Source organism: Anoplopoma fimbria, chromosome 7, assembly GCF_027596085.1.
Source record: "Anoplopoma fimbria isolate UVic2021 breed Golden Eagle Sablefish chromosome 7, Afim_UVic_2022, whole genome shotgun sequence".
In the NCBI taxonomy this organism is placed as follows: domain Eukaryota; kingdom Metazoa; phylum Chordata; class Actinopteri; order Perciformes; family Anoplopomatidae; genus Anoplopoma; species Anoplopoma fimbria.
In genome coordinates, this window is record NC_072455.1 from 8585779 (window position 1) to 8606110 (window position 20332).

Below are 20332 nucleotides of genomic sequence, written 5' to 3' on the forward strand. Positions count from 1 at the left end.
AACAAAAGTCAGACGCTGGTTTCCATCTCTGTGAACAACTATTTAAGGCAGCAGTCTGCAAGGAATGGTTCTGGAATATTTGTGTCTCTCCTGGACCGTATATGTCCAGCTCTCTGTCTTTGTTACAGCATCACTTTTAGCAGCTGTGTTCGTATGCTGAGAAATGTAGCGGCACATTCTAAAAAAGATAGAAGCTCAGAACTGTGCAGATTTTTATTATACACGAGTGAATAATGATTGAAAATACCTTTTTAGTACTCATGAGTGGTAATTTCCTGACTTTATAACCTGTTCTGATTCTGTCAGTCGTCATGAGTTGGAATGCTGTGTGCAGTCGGCCTGCTCGTTCATCGTCAGCAGAGTGACGAACAAGCCTTTCAGGATCAGTAGGATGCACGGTGTGCTTTCATTTGCCCTTGGCACATTGAATTATTGCCACATGGCTTACTGTTGAATAACATTCTTATACAGCCAAATAATTTGCCAATAGCATAACCCAAAAATGCAGCCATTTGAAAGGCCCTGAAAACACACTTGATGTGGAAATGAACATTTGTGCATCCATGCAGTGACAGTACAAAGTCATGAGTTTGGTGTGAGTCTTTACTGCGTTTTGCTTTCATTTACTGCCTGTTGCGCTTGTCTCTCTCCTCTCCTCTGATCTCTGTGTTTCACTGTGGGCAGAGCTTATACACGGCGTGTGTGCAGAGTTGAGTGATGGTACGCGTTAGTCCGTTAGCGTGTTGCTCTCGCTAATAGTATTGGCTGCTCTGTCGTCAACTTTGTTGTGCCGAAAAAACTTGCGTGCTGGTTGAAATTCAACCGGGGTGTTGATAAGGGTTATCGTGGTAAATACTGGAACTTAAACCAAATAAGAGTAGAAGAGCTATGTTCAGGGAAAAGTCTGCTTGCCGCTAGGTTAATACACGCATTGTAAATTGCCATAGGCATTCAGTGCCCTGTCGAAGAGCGGCTATGTGAAAACCTAATTTTTGAAAGCACTTTCTAAATCAAAAATGTTTTTGGAATTATCCGACTGCTTTTATTAATGGATAAAAAAGTAGCCATGTACAGTGATGTAGAAAATTGATGATGCGGTACATCGAGATGGGCTGAGAATCGCTGGCATTCGTTGAGGTGTACCATGATGGAATCGTGGGGCCAGTGAAGATCCTCACTACTATGTATCCACATCTTCATCAGATTTTTTTGCAGCAGCCTGCATTTAAGATTCACAGAGTTTTTCTCATGCGACTGTTTGCCTCCGGCCAGTCAATCATGGCTCCCAGTTGCGTTGAGCAGCGCAGAATGTATTGTTTTTTACAGAATGTAAAGCTTGGGGCAAAATTTTGAGTTCACAATAACCATCATAACTGAAACAAAGGATGGTACAAGCATTAAGACTCAAGTTGAATAAACCAGACTTGTTTTTAGATTGTGTTGCCTATGCAAGTCTTCAAGACTATCTTAGTGTTTTTCTGTTTCCAGGGATATGGCAAACTGAGCTAAAGCTTGAACTTGTCTATGATGCGTTATGTCAGTGCTTTAATGTGGGGAAAAATCACAGAGCTGTGAGACCAGTCTAATGTTATATGCATTTTATTTCCCCCATGAAGAAATCCTCTGTGTATATATGTGCAGACCTGGACTGTAACCAGTTTCATTTGCTGTTGCAGCAGTTCTCTCAACAATCCTCCCTCTGTGTTTTCAGGGGGAGGATTCCTAAAAGCTCAAACCAGATGGTGAAAGCTCAAATCTTGGATGGAGATCTCAGTTTCCCTTTTTTCTTTCTCTCCTCTCTTTATCCTTTCTCTTCTCTGCATTTCTCCTTTTTTTATTGCCCTTGTTCTCTCTTTCTAGCTTTTACTTTGCTCTCTCTCTCTCTCTCTCTCTTATCGTCCTGTCCTCCCCCTCCATCTGGTTGTTGGTGGTGTACTATGTCAGGAAACCAGGGAAATTGACCTGGAGCCCAGAGTCAAGGTCTATCTGAAAGCTATTTTCTCAGCTGCATGCAGAGAGAGGGGGGAGAAGGTGTTGAAATGGGATTAAGGAGGGAGAGAAGGGAAATGGAGAGGTTGTATTTTTGGTATGAGGGGGCCCTGCTTTTCACTTAATTGTCTCGAACATTTCTGGTGTCAACTTCTTTTCTGTGAGCTCAGTTTATGGAGACACTGGCTGTCTCTTCTTTTTTTCTGATACCCTCAAAGCCGTAAATGTGTATATATAAGACCTTTAAGAAAGATAAAGAAATGTTATTTGTACAGTCATTGGAAAGTTAGGGGAGTGAAAGTATTGCCAAGTATGAGCCAATACTATGAGGCAGAGTAAAAACATGGGTGTTACGGCAGTCTCATTGGGAGGCCCTTCAGCAATCAGCCGAGAGTACCGCCTAAACTAAGGATCAGTGGAAAGGAAACCGAGAAAAGGGTCTGGTGGAAATGAGGCTCTAAACTCATGGTTCTTTGTGTGCCTCCGTTTCGGGGTCATAGGTCGGTACGTTTTTTGGAACAGCAGGGAAAGCAAATGAAAAAACTCGAATTTAGTCAGTAATGTTAAAATCTAAATTTTACGGCTCACTATTGAGTGTCTGCTGTTTTTGTTTGGTTTCTATCACCACTTTAATTTCACACCAATAGATGTTCTGACATTATCAAGGCTCAGAATGTATAATGGTTGTTATATCCCTGGAACTCTGAAAATCTCCTTTCCATGTATTAACAGATCCTTGTGCTGTGTTGATGGAACACCTGTGGACATACAGACAAAAACATTCATAAAAGCTGTCCTTTTGGCACGTTGTGTATTGATGGATTTGATAAATGGTTCTGAATGAACCCCTCTTAACCCCTCTGTCAAATTTTTCTCTATCTACCCTTGAGTTTCACTCTAATGTATGTTTTTCACCTCTGGAAACTGCACAATCATGACTAAAAGAAGAGAGAACTCAAAATTGCAGAACAACACATCACAATTACATCAATCATAAAAAAAAAAAAAAAACAGGTTGAATTTCTTTAAAAATGTATTTTACAAAAAAATGGCAAACAAAAAAGAATCCATACATACGACTTGTTTCCAAGCTGCTACAAGTGTTTGAAAAAAAAGGGAGGCTCCACATGCTATATATACACACACATATATATATATATATATATATATATATATATATATATTATATATATATTGAGCTATTAACATTTTTACAACCTCTACTTCGTCACGTGACTGTTTTTACAGGATCTGTTTAGAGTAAACAGTTTATTGGGGCCGTAATTTTAAATGAGACGTGTAATAAAATGTTTTTGATGAAATATCAGAATTGTGTTTGTCACACGTGATGTGTTCGAGGACCATTGGAAAGATGAAAATCTGACGATACCAATGTTTTTTTACAACTTCTGGCGGTGATAAACTTTTGGGGTTCAGAGGGTTAATGTGGAGCAAATAGTTGTATGTTTGCAACCATTGAAAAGAGGCTTGGTTTCCCCGTCCTCGACTGCCTTACCGTCCGAGAGGAACCCTCCAGAACCCATCCCCCATTTACCTTCATAATAGCGATCCTACAAGTGGGACAGTGACACCTGTGTGCAGAATGAAATTGCATCAGTCATTTGTAGGTTTTTGCTCAGAAAAAAATAAAAATTTAATGAAAACAGTCCTGGACTGCAGAATTCCCAGGGGGCTTAAGTGAGCCCGTTATTGTTGTTATTGTCGAGCTTGTTTATTACTGTCTTTATCTCCTCCACACCATGGGCCCAGCCATGTGTGTGAGCAGGAGCTCTGTGACTACGCTCTCCCTACAGTCAAAGCAAATTAGGAGCAATTGGGACACAAATCCCTGCTATTACCACTGCATCAGCAATCGCCTTTCATTAACACGACTCAGAGCCACCAGCTAAGCAAAGGGTCTTCAGATCAAGGTGTCGGAGAGGAAACACTTGTATGTAGTTGCACGGTTGAGCAGTATAGACTGGCTGCTGTTCCTCAACTACAAAACACACACACACACATACGAGTCACCAATGTGAGAGAGGGCAGGGATTCATTCAGCTTTTTTTAATTTGGGCCGACGGTTCAGCATTATTATTCTCTACATTTGTGAAAATAGAGCACAGCGAGTTCACAGTGAGATGTAGACATGAAGAGAGAGCATGCATGCATTGGCAGCCTTGCTGTTTCTATAGCAACGGCAGGAAAATAAACTGCTGTGGTTATTGGCGGCTCGCCCGCTGCTGAAGGGACTCTGGTCAATGTGTCTGCATAGAAGGCTAGAGTATGTCTGTTTGTAGGTTGCTGTTATTGTGAAATCCTCCAAGTTTTTATCGCTTCATCGCTACTTTAGTTCAAGGGTTCCATGTTCTTTTAACGTAGCTCGTTCAGTCATTCCTAGAGAGCAGGGTATCAATGCACCCTTACCAGATGCTCAGCATTTTAAAGCACCTTCAGAAAGACTGTTTTTGTAATGCTGCGATCAGATTACACGGCATTTTGTCTTTTAAAAAATGGACCGTTTTCAGATTAGTCAATCATGGAGTCATCCATTCATGCTTCATTCCAGACAACTATGCCATTGTGAAATATTGGTGTATTGAGATGATTGGACATCAGTTTGCTAGTGCAATGATTGGCTTAAAACACACAAAGAAGAAAACACATGTAAGAGTAAAATGTTACAACAAAGATATTGAAATTATGAAAATATTAAATATTCAATTCAATACATATAACGCACGTACATACATACAGAGTCTGAAGCCTTGGCTGTATCATGCTTCATTAAGCCTGCATATCAATTATTTTCAAGCTCAATAAACACAAACAATATTTGACCAGAATTCCTCCCATTAGTCTGGGACATTGAACTCTCTCAGCACACCCTGGATTCTACTGAACTACAATCTACAACTAAGTGCAGTGCGACTAAATGGCTATCCATTTGTGTACAATATGTCTGGTCCTTAGAATGACTGGTTGATGGTGACAACTTTGCCCCAAAAGAAAAGTGCATAAAGTAAATGTATAGATGCACAGTGTGTGATTTGTTTTGTTAAAAAACCTTTTATACCTGATTTTAATTTCGAAACCTGGGAAAAGCTCGAGGAGTTCTACCACATATAACGTTGTCGTGTATGCCAGCCCATCAGTTCTGAAGAGAGCACACTGCTGTAGACATGGCAAGATCAGTGTGTTTGTGTGTGTTTGTGCGTGTGTGTTTGTGTGTGTGTGTGTGTGTGTGTGTGTGTGTGTGTGTGTGTGAGTGTGTGTGTGTGTGTGTGTGTGGTGTGTGAGTAGAATGTTAGAGAGAGATTGGAGGGAGGGAGTGCCTGCTATAAATTGATCTAGTCGTTTTTCTTGCTCTGTCTCTCTCTCTCTCTCTCTCTCTCTCTCTCACACACACACACCCACAGTCCTGTCAGGGAGAATATATGGTCGGCTGCTTAGAACAGAGAGAGTGGACAAACTGCCCTTGTTACTGTGTGTGTCTGCGAGCATGGGTGTAGATAGTCATTCTTTTGTTTGTGCCTTCTGTGTGTGTGTGTGTGTGTGTGTGTGTGTGTGTGTGTGTGTGTGTGTGTGTGTGTGTGTGTGTGGATAAAAGATAGAAAGAGAGCTCTGTTGATTTTAGAGGATGGTGCACAGTAGCCACAAAGACCTGTAGTCGTACTCTCTCTTTAAGTGGTTGGTCCTTTATTTATAATTGCGGCGTTTATCTCACCATTGAGGTGAAGAACAGATCAGGGTTCAACGTTAAGGTTTTGTTTCACTCACCCAGTCCGGGATGTGGGTTAGAAATCTTTTACTTTCCCCTATACAAGTTGTTTTATTTATTAGTGGTTGTCAAAGAACAACAAATATCAATGTTAACTTTCATGTCCGTAAATCTGGAGTTTCGCCCTCCTCATCTAACGCCACTAAACTACTCTTTTGACAAAATTTGTATTTGACTGTCGCCATTTTCTCGCAAGTGCCTGATCGGTACTGAACGTGTGCAAATATCAACAGAGATGGAAGGAAGCTAGACGGCTCACTCCTAAGCTACTTCCATCATCATCAAAGATAGGATGTGTTTAATTCTCTTCTACCACATCGGGCTAGTCGGTTGCTAGTTTACTAGCCCCGTGTGGCATTTTACTTTCCCTGAGCAAGCGAGCAATTCTTATTGTTGAGCCCCGTACATAATCTCTGCAATATATTGCAATATTTGCTTCAAAAGCACTTATTATTTGTATCATTTGTATGTTTTGGTTCAGTTTCAAAGCCAAGACTGAATATTTGCTGGTTGCTGCTTCCAATGAAAAAGCTCTGCCAAATGAATATTGCTCTTTAGCCTGGAACGTACCGCCTCTCCAGAAACTCCATCTTCTAACCAACCAAGTGGTAAAAAAATTATTAAACGCATTGTATTTCTCGGGAGCCAATGATGGAAGTAGTAGGAGGGAGCCTTCTTGTATATTATATTGTTCCTTACCAATGTATAGCACTTTTGGTCAACCTTTGTTGTTTTTAAATGTGCTCTATAAATAAACTAAAATTGAAACTGGAACTATATAATAATAAATAAAACAACTTGGCTTTGGGCTAGTAGAGTGCTGACTCACTTGGCTGACCGGGAAAGTTCTAAAAGGACATTAACTCTAAACCCTGAAATTTGTATAAAATGGGATTTAATCATCTGCATATGTGACGCTTCAAATGACATGTGTATCTGGGGCTGATTATAAAGGGTCCAACTCAAACAATAATCAAACATGTTATAATAAAACAGCTGATGCTATCCGAAAAAGACAATATTCCTGATGAGCTGTTTGCATGGCTAATGAAAATGAACTCCAATAAACTGTTGATATCCAAATCCTCCTCCATAATATTTTACTTCAGTTTTACAAACTATTGGCTAAGTGGTTTGTGTTCAAAGCACAGAGCTGGTCATAAACAGGAAAGAGTCCATAAAACCCCTATTGAGATGCATATTCTGATTGAGCTGTATACATGTCCAAAGAATGCTCGTCAAACCAGATTAACATCAACATATCCCACATGTATCAATCAGAAAACTCTCATTTCGAAATAAGACCTTAGAATTCAAAATATCCAAACGGAATATGATGTTTGCATGAGCCATATTGTATTTGGAATAATAGTGGAATATGAGTGTGTATGTAATCATTGTCTCATAGCTCTTTTGTTTAATCTACTGATACCCAGAAAGTAATGCATTATATTATGTTTCCATTTTGTTTGTTAGTGGCTGTGCAGTTAGCAGATTTTGTACATGGCAAACTTTTTCATCTCAGTGCAAAAGAACAAAGGAAGAGTGCAGTGTGTTGTGCTGTCGTTGAAACCTGCACTGGACCAGAACAGGGAACCAAACCCCACATTACCCCTAACCGCTGCCGCTGCAGAAGATTACAGGGGAAACATTGAGTCATTGTCTTGTGTTCCAGTGGTTTTCAGACTCTGGGTCAGAACTTAACACCCAATCATAGCAGGATATAAATAAGTCCCAGATTTTTCTTCAGAAACAGATGATGGCCTTTAACTGGGGGAAAAAACGAATATGTTGTACGTAAGCCTCTGTATACTTTGTATTATTCCGGGCTGCCATTTTGGTTTTGAGTGTAAACTCCACTTCACAAGCGTGTGGGGACTGTAGAAACCAGATAGTGAAGACAGAGACAATCTGTCGGCTTTAAACTGTAAACAGAGCAATTTAATGTATCGGTGTTTCTCCTACCATGTGAACACCCACCCACGCTAATTCAATAGGCCTGCCTGCGGCTGCGACCATTAGCATATTTAAAACATCTTTCAATTCTTGTGGAGTGGGGAAACGCTCCCCCACATCCTGGTGGGAATGTCAATGTCGTCACAATGTTAAGGGCGATGATGGTTCCAGGGTTGCAAGAAATCTTCCGTCAAAGGGTAGTCTGGGTTATTTGACGTGTGATTGTTTTTGAAATGATAGGCTTCATGTTGTGCGTTCTCTCTCCCTGCAGGCTGTTTTTTGGGACTCTGTATCCAGCATACTACTCTTACAAAGCTGTCAAGACCAAAAACGTCAAGGAATATGTAAGTACAATAGCATAACTTGATATGTGTGGATGACCTGCTTGATTTTTGTATGATTCAACCACAAACACCCACATGGACACTAAGCCCAACCCACAAACAGCTATTCTGAATTTTCACTACCCTAAATATTTATTTTAACAAACCAGAGATTAATTGCATGCCCCGTATATCTGAGTATAATAATGTTAAGTATGTATTATTTCACTGGTGTCAAATCTATGCAGTATCTTAAGAAACAATTCAAACTCATATATTAGTATGTTTAGATGGAATATAACCATTTACTTTTCCTCTGTTAAAGAGTCACAGAGTACACAACTTCAGCTACAAAATAACAAGATCCAATTTGTAATGCCATATTTGTGAAATGCTAAACCTCCAGGACAGAGTTTATTTGTCTATTTAGAGTATTTAGTCTGAAACTGAGAAGTTATTGTTTTTTCACCGATCCCTTTTTCATTTCTATTTGTCTTCGTCCACCTCTTTTGTGCAGATAGCATTGTATTCATTTGAACGAAAACAGAAGCCGTCATTTTGCGTGTGATCTTGTTAGATTCAGCACTTGGGAAGTTGGCCTGTAACTTCATGATGCTGCCTGCTAGATTTCATTTTTATCTGCATGTGATGGATTTGGCAGGTCAAGCCTAAAGATTATGAAATTGGTTCCGCGCTCCTTGTGTGTTTGTTAACCATGCCCTCACAGTTCAGTGTTCAAGCTCCAGCATGTAGAAGTGGGAAAGTGACTGCTTCTCCTCTTTTACCTGTCATTCTATCTTTATTACCCTTTATTACCCTTATAAAACCCCAGCGCTTTGATAGGCAGCTCCGTCTCCTGTAACCGCTGTCTTTCAGCCAACAATATTCATGTCTTCATGTCTTACACCAGTAGTTTATTCTGAAAGAATAACACAAAATCACCACTTTATTGGAAACGTGCTAATTAGTTTCTTTTTTTCAGCATGACAAAAGCTGAAAAAACGACTCATCGACTAAAAAAAACTTGTCCCCTAAAACCAAAACGACTCATCAGCGGTCAGTGCTACTACAACATACATGAAATGGCCAGACTCCAACTACCAGTTCCTATTTGCGCAAATTTTGAATTACGCTTTACATTTCATTCAAAATCAATCAATGATGAACTCAGCCAGTGATATATTTGTCCAATCGCCCATTCCTTTTAGTCCCCTTGTCTAGTTTGTCAGATTTGTCAGATATTCTTATTTTCAATTAACTGAAGGACCGCCTGAATTATTCCGATTTTCGATAATTTTACATACAGAAGAAAAAAATGAATAATCTGAGAGAAGATTCTAGGTTCAGGTTAGGGCCCAGTTAAGATTAAATGAGTGCATGAAAATGAAATAGTGACAAGGAACTGGTCAAACTAATCCGAATCTGCTCACTCTGTTTACAAGAAAATTGCAGATTTTACATCAGAATGCTGCATATACCATATACCATTTTAAAAAGAAAATATTTCATGAAGTTGACGTCCTTGTTAATATCTGATATAAAGTTTGATGTTGATGACACCACTTGTCAAGGACAAATTAGCATTTGGATTTGATTTTACTGCTAAGTTTTAGTGAAATTCAGTGAGTAGCAGAGGGACAGACATTATTCCTGGATCCTCTATATACTTTTAATGGAATAGTTTGACTGCAAAGTTTTTAATTCCCAGCTGGAAGCCCACCATTTGCACGACAGTCATGTTGATGAAATATGTGCCACCTGAGACATAACAGATTGTGAATTTAGCGTCTTTGCAGTCATTTCCATTCTAAGGGTTTGATGGGAACATATACATGCATATAGATGTGAGGGCTTGGAGGTGTTTTTTTTTTTTTTTTGGAGTTAGCTGATGTAAGAAATGCCAGTGAGAGTGAAATCCCAGTCCTCTGAGTTAGTAACACTTTCACACACACAGTTTAAACACACCAACTCAAAGATTCAGCTTTCACTCTCCTTCTTTTCTTCCTGTTGTCTGCTTCTGTCACTTCATCTCTGCCGTTACTTATTCTCAGGTCCACTGCTTTTTTGCATCAAAGCAGTTCAGTTGGTATAGGAAAAATGTTATATGACGACTCTAGAAACTAATGCAGTTTAATCCAATAGTCCTGCAATAAATCCTTCCTTCAATGAACTTTAAATGTTGTGTTTTCCAGAGATGTACTCATAAGTTTCTTGGAAACAAGTAAATCTGCAGGGGAAAAAAGTCAATTTACGACATTTTAGTCGACTAAGCCAAAAACAACCAATTGGTTTACTAAGAGGGGGAAGCTCCGCTCAACAATGTGATTTTTATTTCTAGCATTAACCATCCTTTTTAATCCGGATGGAAGCAAGACCTCAGCTGCACACGTCACACTCGGTGCTCCCCTCACAAATGTCAAGAGGAGAGCTGAATCAGTGTATGAAGACTGGATCTCTCTAGAGCAGCATCCACTGTCACGATCATCCAGCCCAAGTGAATTCACAACACTGCCTTTTAGTTTTAAATGAATCACACATGTGAAGGATTGATGAAACCGGCCTGTGGCTGCTTTCATGTGATTTGAGCTACAGCGCACCCTGCCAGAGGTTACTCCGGTTCATGACGAAGCTGGCTCCAAACATTTATTTCAAAGGACCCGGACCTCTTATTCATGTTTTTTTTTTTTTTTTTTTTTTTACTTCACTGTGTATTTCTGTGTGTGCATGAATACATGCAGGACACATTGTGCATGCTGCCAGACAGGCCTCCCATTCCCAGTGTCTTGTGGAACACACTCACCTCTGGTGAAAGTCAAACCAGTGATTGAAGCGATCTCTTCTTCCTCCTTTCAGATTCCTTCGTTCCCTCGTTCCTTTGCTCCAGCTCATTAACAGTACTGGACACCATTCAGTTAGGATTAACATGGCTGTCCCCTATCCCCCACTACATCTCTGATACCGACCCACTGTTGACACAGGAATGATAGTGTGTTGAATGAGGGCAGTTAAAGCCCCTGACCCCGAGGCGACGCTGTTTGAATCCACTCTGTTTCAGACAAGTGGGCCTCTATGCAGAGCAGTCTGGATCCCAGCCTGACTTGAGCAGACTTGTCTGATGGTCTGTGTTGTTGGCCAATATCCCCAGAGAGCACCAAGAACTGATTGTGGATACAGTGTATTTATTTATTTCTGTGTCAGTTCAGACAAGTGTCCTTGTTTTTCGAGGACATTCTGATTCTGGACTGACTAAGATAAAGTGTCAGCTTTAATGGGACATTAATGAACACAAATTTAGATTTAATATGACACGCGTTGAGGCCATCAGTTTTCTCAGTTGTGAAACAATGTTTTACATATAGAATTTCTTAGCCTGATTATACATAATTATAGCACTGTGTTATGTGATGCCCCATTCTGCACCAAAACTGTTCTGAAAGGTAAAGATGCAATAACGAAAGTGTAGGAGCAGGAAAAACCTCATTGATGAGGGTGGAATTACCCGTACTCTCATGGATCACATGGTTGGCGTTGCTGCTAGCACACCTCACACACCCAAGTACTCACAGTCAGAAACACGGATGACAAACATTCTGGTTCAGGGAAAAACATACCAGGACCAGACCTTACCCTTACCTTACTCCAGTAAGAGGGGATTGATGTTAAAATATGAAAAATAATAATTTATGTTAATATTCAAACTCATTGTAGCCAAAAATAACTTGCAAATGGCCCACAAAGCTCTTAAATAATATGCAACTCACCTGTGCACTACTTACTGTGTACTTTTGCCTCAGAAAATAACATTGCAGTACTACATTAATCTGACTGAGATTTTGACTCGCATAATATAACAATTTAAATATAATGCATAATCATTCATTGAACTATCATGTGTCGTATTAGAATAAAAAACTCCACCTTGAGTAGGATTCCCAGTATGTGGTCATATTATCCAGAAATCACCGTTTTGTAAATTTGTTTTGATTGTTATGAGAAATGTTAGAGCCGCTTCAGCATTATTCAGTGAACCCACGGGGTGAACAGTCTGCTGGTAAAATCATATTTAATATTTTGAACACAGCCGAGGAACTCACAGGCAGCCAGGCCCAGTTTAGTGGATTTATTTTGCCGGGGGCAACGTTATTAATGTTACAAATCAGTAAGATAAAAAAACATGCGCAATCAAAGTTCAAAGTTTATTAATATTGAACGCGTTGCATGTCCAAATTGCACTAAATTATCAAAAAAACAAAAACAACTCTGGGTCCCCAGCAATACAACCACCAAGTGTGAGGCAGATCAGATGAGCGGTTTCTCAAGATATGTGAACAACACAGAGATTTATGCTTCATAGTTAGATGAGTTGTTCTCACAACTCTGCAGAATACTTTTTAAAGATTTATTTCACAAATTTCTTCAGTTTTTTTTCAATGGGGCTCAAAACTTCCTGCACATGTTTCACATTAAAAAGTCTACCAGGAAAGGGAGGGATGATGCCCTTTTAATGTAAAACAGCAGAGCGGTGGAATGGCGGGTAAGGGGAGACTCTATTGTGTATTCCCACACCGAAATAGAGTATAAACAGAACTGTATATGTGTCTTTTGTCTGATCTTGGAATATTTCCAGCACTAACTCATGGTTCAGGTAGACGATCAGCGCAAAAACATTCACTAGTTCCCAATTGACACATGGAATAATGTCTGTGAGAATAAGGATGTGCACTTAACAGTTGAATTGTAATTTAACACATGTCTACCATCCATGTAAACACAGAGACAATCCACCACGTGGTTCTGCTTTGTTTGAATGCTTTTAGAGTGCAGAAAACTGCAAACAACAAGCAATTTGAATTGAAAAAATTGTGATTTTTACAATCAACACAACACAAATGTAAACCACACTTTGGTGTTTCATTTTCACCTCTTTACTTAAGATTTCATTCAACTATTCTTTCTTTTTTTTGTACAAAATGTACCAAAACATACGAAGAAGATCTTGGTTACATAATAATAATAATGAGATAAATATTAAACAAAATTGAAATCAAATCCTCTGAACAAAAAAAAAAAATCTGGTTTGAATTGACATCAAACACTATTATTGATTGCAAGATATTTAGTTCAGTATTTCGTGACATGTTATAGACCAAACCATTGGCTGATTTAAACAAGAAAATATGCCGCTCATCAATAGATGGAAATAATCGCAGCCCTCTTTGTGCTTAAATTGACACTGTTGTCGTTTACGCATTTGACATATTTCAAAGTTACATCGCTGAATGAAACTCATCAGCTGACGGAGCGTAGCCATGCAGCCCCTGTTGGTCAGTCTCCTCTGCTGCCCCGCTCTGTCTACCAAGTTTAACATTAGCAGAGGGCCCTTAGGCTGTAAAGAGCTGATGTCAGGTGTTTATTATTTTATTTTTTTCTCTTTTAATGGAAGGCAGTTATTCAGAGACAGGGGCCAGTAAATGTCTGCTATTGCCTCAGGAAGGCAAAATGGCTGCTGTATATTTCATTGAGGTCACCTCTTAATGTCTTCCCCCGCTGATGAGATGAAGGAGGGAGGGAAAGAGAGAAAAAAACCTGCTCTTAGAGACAGAGAAAGAAAGGGGGTATGAAGTTGAAGATGAAAGGGGAGAGGTTGAAGAGAGACAGAGGCAGTGGAGGCACACAAGTGGGTTGAAATGTATAAATTAGATGTCCTCTCCATCTCACAGGCTCAGTTTCACCCTCTCCTCTTTACATTTATCATTCCATGAGCCTCTCTCTGGGTTTTCTGTCTGTCTGTCTGTCTGTCTGTCTGTCTGTCTGTGTCTGTCTCTGTCTGTCTGTGTGTGTGTGTGTGTGTGTGTGTGTGTGTGTGTGTGTGTGTGTGTGTGTGTGTGTGTGTGTGTGTGTGTGTGTGTGTGTGTGTGTGTGTGTGTGTGTGTGTGTGTGTGTGTGTGTGTGTGTGTGTGTGTGTGTCCCTCTCTTGTTCTCCATGCGGTCACCAATTAACCAGCCTAGCAGAAATGTGAGTCAGAAGCACACCCGTGTGTGTGTGATTCTGAGGGTTTGTGCTTGTCTGACAGGTGAGTGTGCGTCTGTGTTTTGTGTGTCCCTCTCTTGTTCTCCCTCTTTTCAAACGCAGACTTTACTCCCTCTCACTCACACACACACACACACACACACACACACACACACACACACATTTCATTAGCTCGTGTGTGCTCAGTCATGCGGCAATGGTCGGGACTGGCTAATACCACTAGCCTGCCATGTGACCGTCTGCCAGCATGCCACCGTGTACCACCGGCTTTGATATGGAAATCCAGCCCAGAAGACCCTGGAAAGCCCTTGAAGAGGGACAGAGTAGCAAGAGAAAACGGCGAGGACGGCAGAATCCAGCATGAAAGCGAAGAGAGAAATAAAATCCTGAAGCTCAGTTTCACAACGACGGGCCTGAGAGGGAAAGAAAAGAGAAGAATACAATATGAACCTTTTAAATCCTGCAACTCTTAATAAGTATTTTCAATACTATGTGCTTTTTGTTCAATTTGAAGAAACACATCTGTGAAATATCTCAATCCATTCAACAACACACAACATTCTCAATCAGAGGAAAAACCTAACAAACAAAATATTAAATAGAAGTAAGTAATTCAAGACAAGAGGGAAAAACACATTTATACACATACAAGAAACAAAATAAGTATGTACAACGGGGAAATATTCAAGCAACAAAAAAAATATACATACACGTATGAAATAAACATATTTACCACACCTACTGTCATTTTCGTCTTTCCAGAACATCTGGAACTGGAGGACACTCCCACATACAATGAACCTGCATTCTTTCTAATGTCCAGGAGGGGGCGACTCCTCTGATTGTATAGAAGTCTATGAGAAAATGACTCTACTTCTTTCTTGATTTATTACCTCAGTAAACATTGTAAAACATGAGTTTATGGTCTCAATCTCTAGTTTCAAGTCTTCTTCAATACAGCATGATGTTCATTTAGTAAATGATGGTCCATTTAGTCAAATAGACCATAAAGCAGGGTATGCTTTAGGGCGGTGCTACGATGTGTGTGTCACTACCATGGCGTTTACCTGTCTTTCTTAAACCTTTCACAGAGAGATTTGAAAGCAATTTATTTTTTTGTCTGTAGCACTTTAAGGGCACTGGTATTGCGCATGATATCATACATTTTTAAAGGATACTCAGCCCTAGCAGCAGCACAAAGTTGTGCTGCCATGTAGGGATGAAAAGATAGACAGAAGTCATTATTCGGTTCATATCCCGGATTTAGGAGTTTGGAGTTAGGAGGAACCGTAGAACCAGATCCGGGACTGAAGCGTAGCACTTCTGCTGCAGTAAAATGAGAGGTTTTCTAAAGGGAATCTGGTGCTCAGAAACACTCCTACTCTCGTCCACAGGGTCTGCCAAAATCAACACAAAATAAAAGTTCCTTGTAGCAGTCTAAGGTGCTTTTTGTTACATAGTGGTGCTGTTCTTAAGTGTACTCTCTGTTTGTGTGTGTCTGTGTAGGTACGATGGATGATGTACTGGATTGTGTTTGCCCTCTACACTGTGGTGGAGACCATCACCGACCTTACACTGGCATGGTGAGTTAAACACACACACACACACACACACACACACACACACACACACACACACACACACACACACACACACACACACACACATGGTTGTATTTAGGAACACCTAAAATATGCATGAAACCATCTTACTTAATCATGACCTCAAACACATGTCTCAACTGTCCTCTGGTTTGTACACTGTCTTGGTCACGGGATGATTCTATCCCAAGCAAAAATGATCTTGCTGATATTGTTGTTGTTCCTCACGTTTCTGAGAAAATTCAAGATACAAGTTTATACGATGGAGAATCTAGAGCACTGTTGGGACCAATGTTGTGTCAAAAAGTTTCCCCACCGATCTGTTGTTTCCTCTTCAAGGGTAACTTTCTGTATTTTTGGTGTCGCATTCACATCGGTGAAATCTGCAAAACATTCAGCTATGACAATGAACATCTTTTCACACTGCTGCGTTCACACTAAGAGCGACACAGCAACTATCTACAAGTTAATTTTCTATGGAAGCCGTTGACATGAAGCTACAAACCGACACCCCGACAAATAGAAAGTTGAGCTTTATAAGGACATATCTAGGTCAACGAGCACTTGAGCGTTATTCAACGGCGGCCCTGCAACAACATAGCCAGCCCAGCTTGGTGGGTTTTTTTTTGCTTGTCGCTCACAGTGTGAACACAGCATGTTCGCCAACTCGACAAACTCTGACAATACTGGCTCTCCCCTCTCCAGCGTCTTCTGGCAACGATTCACATGACACAGTTACAAACAGGTCAGGCCAGGTGAAAGGTAAAGAAATTACATTGCGGTGTTCTACCTCATTAGTTACCCTTTAACTTAACATTTACTCAGGTTAACAACTAACCATAACCTAACCTGTTACCTGAGTCTTACATTCAGACTCAAATACTGGCAAAGCGGCAGAATGCAATTCATTGTTAATTGTACCTCAAAGAAAACATCGGCTCAGAGATTTAAATGGTTCCCTGTGATGCGGTGTCCTGAGTTGGTGTGACAGTCTGCTCTGTACTCCACTCAACGTTGTGTCTTAACGTGTGGAGGCACCCTCAGTCCTTACACAATCACGGAAGATAGCGTTTAGGGGAAACGCCATTTGAAGGGCGAATCAAACTTTTATGGCTCGAGCAATTTTGTGGCTTTTAGGGCCGTCCAACTACTTTTATTTTGTTTGTTTATCATTGTGATCCTTTATTTGTATAATCTACACCTAGGGAGCTTTGCCCAAATTAAGTTCCAGACATTACTAAAGTTGGGATGCTCCAACTGTGTGTTTTTGTGTACATGTCCAGGTTCCCTCTGTACTACGAGCTGAAGATAGCCTTTGTGATCTGGCTGCTGTCCCCCTACACAAGAGGAGCAAGTCTCATTTACAGGAAGTGTCTGCACCCTCTGCTGTCCTCCAGAGAGAGAGTAAGATCATCATCCATCCATCCATCCATCCGCATATTCCCTGTTGAGATTATTATAGTTGCACTACTTTGTACTCGGTGAAATTGTCTGCTGGAAAAGTTATTGATTGTCTCCCCTGCAGGAAATAGATGAGTATATCGTGCAGGCCAAAGAAAGGAGCTATGAGACCATGGTCAACTTTGGCAAGCAGGGCCTGAGCATAGCAGCCACCGCTGCTGTCTCTGCAGCTGTCAAGGTGAGTGTCTCTGGCTTCTGCTCTACATTCTGTTTGATACGTGTTTAAAGGTGATACTTTATCTTTCTTTTTTTTCCTCTTTGATTTACTGAAGATGTCGCTCTGTATTTACCAAAAAGTCCCAATAGCATGGCTGAGGCAGTTGTAGCCTATATCTGACTCTTGTGGTATTTCATCAAATTATGACAACATTTCCCATAAACACCACGGCTTCCTGTCCCCGCTTCCTAGCATCTCCGTCTTTACTGAATAGGATTTACTTAATTCTATTTACTATCTGACTTTGTGAGAAACTTTGTTCTCTACCTGTTTTATGCAGTAAAGCAATGCAGCAGACTGTTTTGCTAATTTCAACCTGTCAGCTCAGAATGTGCTCACTCGGCTTGTTTAACCACATGTTTATTGATTATTCAGAAAACATCATTTTACACACACACACACACACAATAATCACACACAAACAATGACACAACAACACACACAACACACACACACACACACACACACACACACACACACACACACACACACACACGCACACACACGCACGCACACACACAGATGTAGTATGATCAGTGTGTAAATGAATGCAGGAGAGTTGCACGACAAGCTGCAGCCCATCCTGAATAAGATCTTAACTTTGCTCATGCTAATGTATCAGCAGCAAGTGTGTCTCTCCCGCAGCAACCACACACTGCAGAGTCGGTACAAATAAAGTGTGTGTGAACTGTTTTCATCAGCATCGCGTGAATACCTGAGTGTGTCGGGTAATCCCTATTGATCTCCTTTCTAAGGCTTCACTGCACTGAGGTAATCCCAGCCGGTGGGCATCTACTATTAAAAGGTCACAGCAGATGCTATCTAGCAATAGATGTAACTTGATTGAGAACATGGTTAAGTACATACAGAGAGATAAGATTGTGGAGGAAGGAGCAAGCAATATTTGATATACTAACATGAAGACTAGTAACCTGGTTTTGAGGCTTGTTTTGGTTTTGATCATATGTGTGATATGGTGTTTACATGGAACAGTAGGTGTCCTTCAAAACCTTTACGGCACAATGCCAGTTTAAGGGAACATATCACGCTCCTTTTCAGGTTCATACTTTTTGTATATTTTGGGTTTCTATCAGAACATCTTTACATGCTTTCATGTTGAAAGGACACTTTATTTTTGTCAGGCTGTCTGAATATAGCTGGAATCACCCTCCGTCCGAAACGCTCCGATTTAGCGCCTGTCTTTTTAAGGCCACTCTCCTGGGAAAAAAAGCCCAGTCTGCTCTGATTGGCTTGCTATAAAAATATGGTGCTACGTTTCCAAGGTAGTTCTCAAGCTTTGTGTCGAGTTTAACAGGTCGATGTGGTTTCCATATTTTAAATCTCAGCTCACAAAACGGCATATTCTGCCAATTTACTTCTTCTAAACAAGAAGCCTTGTGTACCAACGGGTTTGTAAACAACACAGTTTAAATAATACATGCTGACTGAACATGCCATGGCTGACTTGAGCAAAAAGGCCCCTGAAGCCCCAACTGCTGGGGACACATAAAGTATCTGTATAGGTCCTGTTTGTGCACATGTGTAATAAGTATACCTTCTCCACATGTTCAAAAGCTCTTCAAACGTCCTCCTTTGAGAACTTGGCCCACTGTTACTCTTCAATTCAATTTGTGTGTGTTGGACTTAAATGTTGACCCACTGATATTTTTTTATATATATACTGTATATAATGTAACAAAGGAGATCTGGATCAGAAGGATCAATGCCAAGGGAGTGGCTCTGTAAACTAAGAAAATGTTGGCTGTACCTTTTGAACTTAACGGCAGTGTATTTGTCCTTAAAGTTTGGGACTTGTAAAATCCCTCCTATCTCTGTTAACGCTAAACATGCCGTCAATCACTGCTTCAAAGCTGAGCCTCTCTCTCACTCTCCAACATTCTAATCTCATGCTCTCCCTCTCTACCACGCTGCGTGTCTCTCTTTTTATATGTCTCTACTCTATCTGAAAAGTCTCTCCTCTTAGTTCTTCCTTTTCTATTTCCTCCCCCTGGCTTTGTTGTTTCTCTTATTTCCTCTCCCTATGAGTTTTGTCATAACAGTTTTAGGTCACAGCGCTGTTTCAAATCCATTAAAAGCTTTTTGTGTTTTAAGCTGGAATTTTATTAAACTTGGCTTGTACAATACAAGCAGCTGCATCGCACATACAATCCATCTGTCTGAACCTGCCCTACGGACTGAGGCGAACCGCTCACAGCACTTTGAAAAGATTTCTGCAGACCGGAGCCATGCTTTTGGCCTTTTTAACATGCCATTTTATTGAGTTAGAAACTCACACAATATGTCAAGCTGCTTTATGCAGCACCCTCTATTGTGCATGCCACATACATGCATATTGATCTGGATGTAGCCTGAGGCTCATCTAAATTGCATCTGTAAAGCCTCCACAGGTGTGAAGAAGCAGACTGTTCTTTACATGTCTGTCCTTACTGCTACCTTCAATTGCAGTATATTACATTTATTTAGCCGACGCGTTTATCCCAAGCAAATACAATTCAGCCACGTGGGCGCAAGAGTCATGCAAGGACATTAACTTCAATTGTTGCCGTTGTAGCTGTGGTGTCTGGACTGTGAGGGATAACAGCCAGTACACGGCACCTGAATCAGAATCTTCAGGTTGAAATATGTTTGGCGCACTACACCCTGGACAGTTAGAGTCGCAAATTAACCTAACCGGTTAATAACAATGTCAATCTTGAACATTTTATTTTAGATTTCCCCAAAATGTATACAACATACCTCAAAATAACAAAACAAAATGCTAATAACATTTGACTAACTGAATAAGTCATGAGTTTCGAAATAATTGGATGTTCCCAACTCATTCCAAACTGTATGATTACTTCTAATTCTGAAACACGCAGAATTTATCCAAGTATTCAGACACAAATAAAATGTATTCTTTCATTCATATTTTTGCTTTATTTGTTGTGCCTCTAAAACTGTATTTTTTTA

General features: G+C 40.3%; 1 protein-coding gene across 1 annotated transcript in view; it reads left to right on the forward strand.

The window, feature by feature from the left end:
* reep3b (receptor accessory protein 3b) overlaps window positions 1–20332 on the forward strand; it is a 32809-nt gene that overhangs the window by 2139 nt on the left and 10338 nt on the right. Inside the window, exons 2-5 of the mRNA XM_054601204.1 lie at window positions 7998–8070; window positions 15587–15663; window positions 16965–17085; window positions 17207–17320. Of these exons, the coding sequence (XP_054457179.1) occupies window positions 7998–8070; window positions 15587–15663; window positions 16965–17085; window positions 17207–17320 (385 nt within the window). The remainder of the gene's footprint in view (window positions 1–7997; window positions 8071–15586; window positions 15664–16964; window positions 17086–17206; window positions 17321–20332) is intronic.